The sequence below is a fragment of the Atta cephalotes genome (genome assembly GCF_000143395.1).
Source record: "Atta cephalotes unplaced genomic scaffold scaffold00033, whole genome shotgun sequence".
NCBI lineage: Eukaryota > Metazoa > Arthropoda > Insecta > Hymenoptera > Formicidae > Atta > Atta cephalotes.
The window spans coordinates 3,603,316-3,615,260 of record NW_012130097.1 but is presented as its reverse complement, the minus strand read 5'-3'; the positions used below and the strand labels follow the sequence as shown (position 1 = coordinate 3,615,260).

The following is an 11,945-nucleotide window of genomic DNA, read 5'->3' as shown; positions in this document are numbered from 1 at the left end:
CGGCGGACGGAAGTTTAGTAGGTAGGAAGGAGGGACGGACGTAGTCGTACTCGGTCGGTCGTACGTACCGGGTACCGGTCCGGACGTAGAGGTTACGGTCCGACTATTCTCTCTCTCTCTCTCTCTCTCTCTCTCTCTCTCTCTCGTTGCATTCTCTTTCCAACCCATTGTCCTTTCTCTTCCATTATAGGCTGCAATTTTCTCTCTCCCATCCATTGCGAAATTATACTTGTCATCTTATTCGCTCTCTCTTCTTCCCATTATGGTCTTGTATTTACCATCTTATTCGTGCTCTCCCTCTCTTTCTCTCGTTGCAGTCTTGTACACATTATTGCAGTCCTATAACATTTTATTTTCGTTCTCCCTCCCACTCATTGTGATTCTATATACTTATCCTATTATTCGCGCGCTCTCTCTTCTTTCCGTTGTTTCTTCAAGTTCATATTTCTTTTATTTTGCAAAATATTAGAGAATTCGTAAGAGGTATCAAAAATATTAAATATAAAGAATAATTAATCGAATAAAACGTTGTTTTCTTGTTTTAGTATAGAAGAGTGCAGTCTGCAGAAACATTGCCTCAAGAAAGGAAGAATACTAGAAATAATAAAAATAAAGTAAGTTTAAATTTAGAGCAACAACGAATAGTAGCGTCTGCAAAAGCACAATTTGAGAGAAGAGGCGGATTCGTTAGAATATTTCCAAGCCCGAAATCTTGGGAGTTCTACTCACAGTACTTAGGTAAACATAATATTTCTTTGATAATAAATTCGTACAGAAAAGTGTCAAGATATTTTTCGAAGTCAATATGTCCTAACAAGATGATCTTTTTTATCCATTCTATGTCTTAGATCCAATTACAGGTGCACCAATGATTTCGGATCCGCTAGGTCCAAGAAGATTACCGCAACATATTAATACTAACCATAATTTAATGTTGCATGAACAATTGTTTCCTGCAGCTAATCGCATTACTGGCTACATTGTTTCAGAAGTCATATTAGATAGATTATCTAGGTATGAGGATATAAATTCTTGTTTCACATAATTATAACACATTTTTGTTTACGAAACTATTATTCTTTGTATAAAAACTCAATTTAATAATTTTTCAGCATTATACATTCGAATGATTTTGATCATATGTTATTAATACTCTTGTATCAATCGATAATTTTTTTTACTTTTTTTAAAACTAGGAAATGGATATAATGAACTTAAACCTATAGCCGATTGTCGCAAGATATTGTTATCGAAATCAAAACTATATTTGCTTCAAAGTATTTTGTTTGTAACAATTTGTTGTTCGAATATTGAAGAAATTTATCTGTTGTAAATTCAAATAGAGAAAATATATAATTATGAACAAGAAGATTATTAAAATATAAAAAAATTCAAAATTTATGATATACATTTTTGAAAAAATTAATTGAATATTTTAGTATTTAACAATTAACATATTTTAGTAACTGTACATATTAGGAGCGACCTCACAAATTTCAATGACCTTGATATATGTTGTTAAGATCATGATCTCGAGTGATCTCTAATAAGTTTTAGTCGCCGCTCATTATTCGTTAAAAAGTTAACAAAATAAGTTTAAGAAATAACGTCTTTTTTCTACTATATAAAACAAAAATTCTCTATTTTAAAATCCCTCTCCTGCGTAAAGGATACAACTTTCCACGTGAAGCGAATTCCATTTCACCTTCTTTCCTGTCAAAATGCACACAACTTTTTATGCGAAATGGGGTCTACCTACTCCGCTCCTCTTGCCTAGAAGTATATACGACTTGTCACGCACTCAAAAAAATAAAATCGTCTTATTCGTTTTTGAAATAGAATTTTTTCGCACAAAAACCATAAAAGTCCCCTCTTAAAACATAATATACATGTCTTTTTACTAGTTTTGTTCATTATCGAAGAAAAAACGGTTTTTGGAGAACACGATTTCTGAACATTTACCCCATTTCGTAGCTTAGCTTAGTTAACAAATATCAATATATAATTTCATTTTCGTTCGATTTCTTTTTGTTAAATATTAATTATAAACAGATAGAGAACGAAGACGAATAAATCGCTTTTTTATCATTTTCTAGTTAACAAATTATAGTATATAATTTCATTTCCATGCGATTTCCTTTCGTTATGTATTAATTTATAAATAGAGGTCGATGACGATTTTCATTTCCTAGTTAACAAATCTTCATCAATGCAAATTAATTAATGTTCGCAATTGTTTAACTAGTGTCCTTGACAATGTTTCCGAAAGAATCCGATCAACGCTTCTAGCGCCATCTAGCGCCAGATGCTGCCGTACATTCTGAGCTGTTCAACGACAATAATAATGATGATGACAATAACGACATACCTGAATTTGAAAAGTTACAGGACTTTGCGTCACAATATCCCCGCTTATAGGGTACGTAGAGAAAAATGTATGATACAATCGGAGTGTAAGCTAGCGATTAAGTGAAAAACTGGAAACTCGATCGGATCAACCGTTATTGAGATCCGATAATTTCGATCCGGCATAATACTCAGCTTGCGTAAAGGAGCACAGTAGTGTCTCACGCTATGATGCTTCGCTTGTCTTAGCGGCGAGACCTTCCCCGGTTCATTATCTGAATCATAACAAAAATTGTTATTAACATTGTAGCCAAAAAATATTGAAATTCGGAAGGTCATATTCTATATAATTATCGAATCTTATTTTGCGTAAAATCGTTACAATATCAAATATTTTTTACTTTAAAAACAAAAATTATGTAAAAAGATAATGTTTTTAAAGAAAATTTTTGTTTCTAAAGCAAAAAAAATTTATTTTGAAACAGAATTTTTGTTTTATGCTATAGAAAAGGATGTTATGTCTTAAACTTATTTTGTTAATTTTTTAACAAATAACATCTAAAATTGGAGATCACTCGGGGACCTTGACAACATATATCAAAATCATTGAAATCTATGAGATCGCTCCTAATATGCATAATTACCTCACTTTCGTTTTTCGAATTCTTTCTGCCAGACAGATTTACTCGATCAATGATCAAATATTGTTTTCATTTCGGCCGATCTATAACCGATCTACATTTGCATATTTTGGTTTTGAGTTGAACCAGAATAATGTTTTATTCTTAAGTTTTCTGGAGATAGAAATCTTGGCTGAATTCTTATCTATTGGGTTGTCCGGAAAGTTCGTGTCGATGTTGAAGAAAAATTGAAACCCAGAAAATTTAAATTATATAGATTAGTCGGCACGAATTTTCTGGACAAAATAACTTATATGTCTATTAGAAGTTGAATCTGTTGTTCCCATTTCTCGAACGTTCCTTCAGATCCATCGAAATCGTCAAATCTCCCATTGATCTTATACTAAGCTTTACTTACGAACTTTCAAATGGTGTAGAAGGTTGCGGTATATTTGCCTAAGTAATTCGTTCTCACATCGTATTAATTCTCGTTCCATTAAGTTTTTCTCTCTTTTTAAGAACTTCAACTCTCTTCTTAATAGCTCCTCAATATCAGTCAAATGGCGCTTGGTTCCATCACAGTATAGGTAGGAATAATAGACTCACTCTGTATCGGCACCTTTGATCTGTTAAACAACCGCTATGTTGTCAACCGTGTGTGAGCACTTGTAAGAGCGAAGTTGCTTAGCTTCCCTAGACTATATCTAGGCCGGTATTCATAATCGGATCTTATATTTAAAACCGTCTTAAGTATAGTCTTGAGATATCATGAGCCAATCAGAGAACTGCATTAACATCTTAAGACGGTCTTAAAATAAAAACGGACTATGAATACCATCCCTAGAATACTTGAATAAAAGTAGTACTTGAATAGAAGAAACTGATTGGTTGTGCGCCACACATATTATTGGCGATTCGGTCATGCGCAAGAGCACCTTGCACTATTTTTAACTGAGTAAACCTACTGTTCTTATCTATACTGTAATTTCGTTCTTCTGTCTTAACGTATGCGGCACCTTCCACAGCTCTCTCTTCCGGCGATCTTTTTCACATATCGAAAGGACCAAATTTATTTAATCACGTCATAAGTTCTGCCTTCGTGCCGATTTCGAAATTTTTCTTACAACATCGTTACCGTGAACATTTCTTCTTCCAATGTTGCGTCGTTGTTCCTTCCATTTTTTTGCGCAACACGAATGGACTTCATCTTAACTTTATGACAGAAATATAACGAAATGTAACGAGACGTAACAGGATGTAATCGTGACGTAGTAGAAACAGATATAAACGTAGAAGTCGCAGTCGTGAATGGTCGGAAATGTGCTTCGGTTTCAGAGATCAAAGCACTTTTCTGACCATTCACCACTGCGACTTCTACGTTTTTCTCTATCTTACTCCACATCACGATTACGGGTCTGAGTACAAGAATTGTAATACTTACTTAGGTCTGTTCTACAATAGGTAATTGGTTAATTTCTATTACGACTTACCGCTTACGACTCTTTGTAGAAACATTTAGAGACACGACAATAAGTTGTATGTCATACATGAAAATCTGTGCATTTCTTACGTCTATAACTTAAGTCTAAATAAATGTTATGACATTTCTTGTACTCAGACCCATCTCGTTACATCTCGTTCTCTGCCATAGCTCTATAACTCTGGTATGCTAGAGATGTATACGGCTGTTTCGTATCTATTCGATTTCACGATGTTATTGTTATGTGTCGTCGACCTATGTAATACCAGATCGCGCGCGGCATTTATTTGCATACAGCAATAAATCGCACTCAGCGTTTTTTAATATGTTCGTGCCTGACTCAGTCATTTCATAGGGCTGTCTTAAATTCTTGTCGATTTTTAGTCATACTAATCTTGAATTTGGTGCCTCAATTGGCGTCGTATCTCACTAATTCTGAGATCGTATTGTAAGTGAACATTTGAAAAATCTGATTTTGATCGCGAGTTCGCAAAAGAAGGAGAAAGAAGTAAGCGACTCTTATGTATGCGTGTTTTCTCTCCATCTTTATTTTAATTCTCCTCTGCACGATAGGTGCGTACATCATATTCAAAGGATGGAAGTAACTCGTTACTTGTAATGAAGTTACAGTTATAAGTTACTTTTTTATTAACTTTACTGGTAACCGCGTTACTTTGTTTTAGTAATTGTAACGATAACGTAGTCACATTTTTTTGGTAATGGTAAATGAATTTTACAGTTACTTTTATTATTAATTTGCACACGATTGAACATGATGTGATTGGACAAACCATTCATAACGCTTAAGATATAGAAAGCTCCTAAGCACTCGCTATGATTGTTCGTTGATTTAAAAAAAAAAACAAGAAGTTTCTTCTTCAAAGTAATAATAATTATTACTTTAAAACGAGTTACTTTTAAAATTCGATAACTAGTAACGTGTTACTTTTTCTACTCAATAACTATAACTTGTTACTTTTAAAAAATAACTTTCCTGATCGTATTACTCCGCGCGATGGGCGCGTACATTATATCGTTCTGCGCGACATTTAAATTAACCTTACAATATTTATAAAATTTTGTGTAAAGATATTGCAAAATATACTCGACTTTTCTTTACATTTTTAATGTCTTTTCTCTTGCCAGCGGCAATTTGCTATAGATTTTAAAAAGACATAAGTTTACGTTATCGTCTATAAATGTATTAAAATCGTGATTATGAGTAATTAAAGTTGTCAGAAATAAAAATACAGAATGTATCCCAAAATTCGCGACTCAAAATACTCTAACAAGAAAATTTTCAGAGGATTAAGTAACAAAATTATTTGTAATTTTTTTATTTTAATCAGTAATTTTTGAGATATCAAGAATGCATGCATGCGTGCGTGCGTGCGTGCGTACGTGTGTGTGTGTGTGTGTGTGTGTGTGTGTGTTATTTAAGTATGGCCAATTACAGACTACGTTTAAACACCCGCCAATCTACGAATTGCACATGCAGTAGTATTAATAATTGTATTGAGCGCTCTCCTACATTTACAAATAACTGTCTAAACGTATCGTCAGAGCACTAATTTCTGATAAGTCTCTAATTTTTTATCAGTTTGGTAAATAAATTATTTTAATGCATTCATCGTCATAAATATTCATTGCAAAAAATATTTATAATAAAATTGAACATAAAGAATTACTCTAACTAACAATAAGTAAGAAGCAGACTTTCAAAATACATTTTTGCCTAAAATTTATATAATTTTCCGAAAAAAAATAACAATTTGCCAATCAGAAAGTAAGATGTAAAATATTAAAATTACTAAACTATTTCTAATAATATTAAACGAATGTATTTTGTTTGTCTCTAGTTAAAGGATATAATACACTTCGTGTCTAGACTTTTTTCAAACACAAATTGATGGTGAAAAAATGTTTTCAGAATATCGTAGAATAGCTTAAATTATGAATCTTTTAAAACTGAAAACTATGCCATCTCTAACTAAAAAAATCAAATTTTGGACAAAGTGCATTTTAGAAGTTTACTCCCCAAGTGTAAATATAGAAGTTCCAATTGAGCGCAAAAAAATAAAAAAATTCGACAAAATAAACGTTTGGAAAAAGACGCATGTTACTGCCATCTATTATGATCGGGCGTAAGCAAGATCTTTTTGTTCAGCTTGTTATTTGCACATGTTTAACAAAATGAAAGTAATTGTATATATTTCGTTCAGAGAATAGTTTAATAGAGTGTCTTGAAGAAGAAAAACAGAAATTAATCAGATTTAAAACGAAAATCTGCTATTCCAAAAGCATACAATAATCCTTCAACTTCCTCGTGGAATTCATTTTGAGCAATATGTTCCATTCTACGTACTCGGGCCTCTCTCATGCTACTAACAAGAGAATCTGTTGAAACTGATTCAATTTTAATAAGTTAATTAAAAGTAATTAAGTTTTGGATATATTGTAGAGCATGAAAAAATATTAGAAAAATTGTTACTCATATTTTTTTAATGTTTTTCTCAAGATTTAAGGAGTGAAATACCTCAAAAAAAAATATTTTTTTTCTTTCGCAGCGAATATCATCGAAACTATAAGAGATAGAAAAAAAAGTTCGAGAATAAAAATTGAATGGCTTCAAGACTATTTTAGAACTATAATAAAAAATATTTTTTAAATTATTATATTATACCTGCACGCTGTGTACCCGTATATACAAGTGCTGAATTTATACCGAAGGTCTTCGAATTTCTCGAAAATCTCTAAAATTTTAGAGACATATTTTCGAAGAGTTGTACTATTGATGTGTGAAAAAGAACTCGACTTTTTTTAACACTACAAAGTAGGAAACCCCCTTTTTAAGTATTTAAGAAAATATTGATGTTCTGATATATGCATCTATGAATGAACATATTATTTGGATTATCCATGAAAATGGAACAATCGAACGAAATCCTATTTCAAAGTTTTACCAGTTAGCCACACAGGCTTGTTCGAGTGATGAAAGTCAGGATGTTTCTATTGAGAATCTATATCAGTTAGCGATGAAAATTGGAGTACAAAATTAATGTGAAGGCTGCAGAGTGTTTTGAATATAGAAGAAAAAAATTCAAGGCAAAAATCTTGTTTCAATTGTACATTTGGATGAAACGGCTACCCGATTTTAATCTCTTAAAAAAATATATATTTAATTTTTGAGATAATTATTCTATAATCACAATAAAACATGATTATTTATATAAATTTTTGTATATAAATTTTTCAGCAGATGACCCGGTGTCATTTTCATTTAAGAAGTATCTATTTTGGTCCAAATAAAAGCAGGAATTAAAAAAGAAAAAAAATTAAATTCCTGCAGTTGCTATATCAAACGAATAAAGAGAATATCATCAAGGTCTAATTGAAAAAAGGAAAAAAATAGAAAAGACAGAATAAAATTGAAATTAAAGAAACAAAAATAAAAGAAAAGGAGAAAAAAATAAAAAAGCTTCTAGTAAATAAAATTAAAACATAAGAAAAATATTATTTTTTTCACATTTCTATATATTACTAATATGGAAATATTAATATGGATATATTAACAGCAGTCGGTCGTAAAAATATATTGATCTATTATATTAAAAGTATGGAAATTATTATATTAATTATATTATAAATTATTATATTAATAAATTAATATAGTATCCACATATTTTACTTATTTCACGAATTTATGTAATAGTATATTGAAAAATATAAATATAAATAATATTAATAGATAATATGATCCAAACAAAAGATATAGTTCTGACAAGGACTATAGCTCAGAAATTGAATCTAAGAGTAAAAAAAGGCTGATAAAAAATTAGTTCCATATAATTCACGGCGATATTATTTCATTATCAACTTAATTATGGTTATTACATTATTTTTCTTATAACTTGAATATTGCTTTATCGTTTGAAACCAAAAAAGTTGTATTTTCGTATTTTATTATATTTAAATATTGAGAGCAATGTGAGAGTGCTCTTTAACCGACCAGAAACTAGTGCCTTGACAGTAATGGTCACATTTAAATCATTATATCTCAGAAGATATTGCTTAAAATAAAAATTTACAACTAACTTTTTTATTTAATTTTTAGAAAACTTTTATGTTATAATACTTTGAGTCTCGAATTTTAGAACACCTTGTATAACACTGAGTATCTATTTCTTCAATTTTTCATAAGTAAGATTATATAAGAAGCCGAACATTATTTAAAAAAATATTAACTATTATTATAAAAATGACAAAAAAAAACAAAATGTGAATCTGGATGCTGCGAAAATAGATTACAATGCATTGTTATAGCTTCATTTATATAACTATGTTCCCGTAAAAGTTAGTAATTAATCATTTCCTTATAGATATGAAAGATATGAAAGAGCATTGGTGAAAGGCCACAAACAGAGCTTGGAAAGAATGAACAACAAAGAGAATGTAACTATAGATGTACATAAATATAAAAGTCAAGTATTGCAATCAATGCAAGAAGGCAATAAGCTGAGGTTTGTTATTTCATCAATAAAACAATATAAGTAGTATAAGTATATAAGTAAAAAATAATATAATAAGAAATATCAATTAAACAATATATTACAAAAACTCTGACAAATTAAATTAATCAGCATATGAATAAATCATTATACGAATAAGAATGCCAATAAGAGCCGATACATATTATTAGTGTGTATTTCTTATTTTATTTCAAAAGTCAATCAAAATATCACAAACATTTTAATCCTCTTGATCATCCTCAGTGCAATTAGTATGTCTTAAAATCTATAATCATTGTAAACGCATGTAAACAAATGTATAAGCTATTAAAAATCACTTATTAAATTACTTCGTTAGATTATGTTTTATAAATAAACTTGCGTCTTTAATGAAACATAATAAGTGACTTTTAACTAATAACTTACACATCTGTTTACATATGTTTACAATGATTATAGATTTTAAAACGTACTAACTACACTGAAGAAGATCCAAAACAGAGAATCAAAACGTTTGTAATATTTTGATTGACTTTTATATTTGAAATAAAATAAGAAATATACACTAACAGCATGTGTCAACTTTTATTAACATTCTTATTCGTGTAACGAATATCAATTAGTCAAGTATTCAACTGTTTGAATATTGTTCGATTAATTTATCTGTTTTATCTTTCTTTCTCATCATAAAAAAAATTATACGAACAATATTTCAGTTCTGGTGAAGCAAGGAGAGCCTTCGGTTTATATCTAGGTTATATATTACGGAAAATATCACAGCCTAACGTAGATCCAGGATGTTGTGATCTTGTTATGAAGTTTCTCCAACATTCATCTTGCAGTTTGAGAACACCATTTTTATTTACGGTACGCATTAGTAATAACATTATGGCTATGGCTAACTTAACGCTACAAATGCTTCGAAGCATTTGCAGAATCAAATGAACCGTATCCTATAGCTTGTTATATAATAAAGTAATTTATTTAAAAAACGCTAAAACATTTTAACGGTGGCAAAGGTTAAGTGCAGAATAAAGTACGATAAAATCCCTAAAGATAATTTAACGAAATAGCTCCCCCCCCCCCTCCCCTCTCTCTCTCTCTCAATAACCAATGTAGTTTGTAGTAGATAAATACGCTAATTCCTCAACTTCTTAAACCTTTCCGATAGGTCTTAAGGATGAGTTTACAAAATAAAAGTAGTTACATCCCATAATCAAATATAGCACATAATATAAAGACAGAGGTATTTGTCATGAGCGTTGCGGCATTATAATAAAATAAATAAATGAAAGTTTAATTAAAATATTAAGTTTGATATTTTAATTAAAAGATATTTCCGCGTATTTCTGACTTCGGAAGAATACTGAGAAAGCTGATGAGAGATACCTCGTCAGCAAGGACATACAGAAACCAAGAGAAGATATAATCGGACTGGAGCATCGATTCGGGATTCGCTCGCTCGTAATCCGGATTCTCACACTAAGTCCGAATCTCTTCTGTCTCTCTAAAGTTTGTAAGAAGTTAAGACGTTAAGGGGAATAATCAAGTAATTGAAAACAATAGTGAAATTATAAAGTTAATTTATTAATAAAATATTTTAAGATTTCGAAAAAAGTGTGTGTAAAGTTAATTAGCTCCGATCCCGACGATCCTCGCGGATCCCGAATCTGTTGTGCCCGACTCCTTGGCACAACATATTTGGTGACAGCGGTGGGATCCGTAATCGTAAAATCCATCCAGCTGATCTTTGAAAAATTTTTAAGTTTAAATCGGTCACAGTGTAATAAAAATAGTACTACTTGGGTTTTATAATTTTATAATATACAGTAATTCGTTTTTGAAGAGCATGATGTACTCTTAGCGCTTTTTTTCACCCTTTTTGGAAAGATAAGTTTGTATGATGTCCACTTGAAACTTCTCTTTTATTTTTGTTTCATTATTATTGCGTTATGTCTAACTGATTGGGAGATGGGAAACTTTAATTTTGTAAACTCATCATTGTAACATTCTAACGGGTTTAGGAAAATGAATATCTTGTTTCTACATTCTAATTTATTCTCACTACAAGCTTGCTTTTAGATTTATTTCGTTAAATTATAGGACAAATTTTCTCATATTAATTCCATTGGACTTTTCAAATTTTAAGTTAAATTCAAAGTTAAAGTATATAAATTGAGTATCTATTATTATCGAAATATTGCATTACGTCCAGAATACGACAATTTTCTATCAAAAATAAATCGCATAATTGAATTATTTGTTTGAATTAATAATGTCTTCCATAGTTACCATGCAGTAAGTTAAGCGATAAAGATCGAGCTGCCATCACCGCAAAGCAACTTTCTGATTTTTTGCATCTGTATAACAGAGAAACAGATCTATACGAAGACACCGTAGATCGGTCTCATACCGTTCCTAATAAACTCTTCCAAAAGTTTTTAGCTGCTGCAAGGTATGCACATATGTTGAATTTTTAAAATAGTCCTATTATGAAATTATGTGAGAAAAAAATCAACCCATTAAAATACAAAATAGTATCATTTGTATCATATTTTAGGACACAAAATAGATACAGAAAAAGCATATCAAAAACATCTAATTTCAGAACAAATTAAGATATGTGTAATATGATTACATTACAGCGAACAAGATCTTGATGATGTGCTGATTTTACAAACTCGTCTTTATAAGTGCACTCATAGTTTCTTGGGAAGAAGCGGTTGCGCTGGCAATCTACGCGGCGCAAATCTTCTCGGGTCTTTACCGCATATTACGTCGCGAGTGTATTCCAATGCCGCTACAACAGAACAGTGCAGATGTAATAATTCAATTAATAGGTAATTTAATTATTACATTTACCGAATTTCTTATTTTGAAAGAGATGAACAGAGAAAAAGAGAGGAGAGGGAGAAGAAAAAAGAAAAAGAAAAGAATTATGCATAATTATATGCATAATTCTTAATCTGAGCAGCTGTCTGCTTTCTCTCT

At 30.7% G+C, this 11,945-nt stretch overlaps 1 protein-coding gene across 1 annotated transcript in view; it reads left to right on the top strand.

Moving 5' to 3' along the window:
- Positions 1 to 11,798, top strand: part of LOC105621429 (tubulin polyglutamylase TTLL5) — a 25,947-nt gene extending 14,149 nt beyond the window's left edge. Inside the window, exons 9-14 of the mRNA XM_012202899.1 lie at positions 546 to 738; positions 849 to 1,014; positions 8,826 to 8,966; positions 9,671 to 9,821; positions 11,243 to 11,409; positions 11,600 to 11,798. Coding sequence (XP_012058289.1) covers positions 546 to 738; positions 849 to 1,014; positions 8,826 to 8,966; positions 9,671 to 9,821; positions 11,243 to 11,409; positions 11,600 to 11,798 — 1,017 coding nt within the window. The remainder of the gene's footprint in view (positions 1 to 545; positions 739 to 848; positions 1,015 to 8,825; positions 8,967 to 9,670; positions 9,822 to 11,242; positions 11,410 to 11,599) is intronic.
- The last annotated feature ends 147 nt before the right edge of the window (positions 11,799 to 11,945 follow it).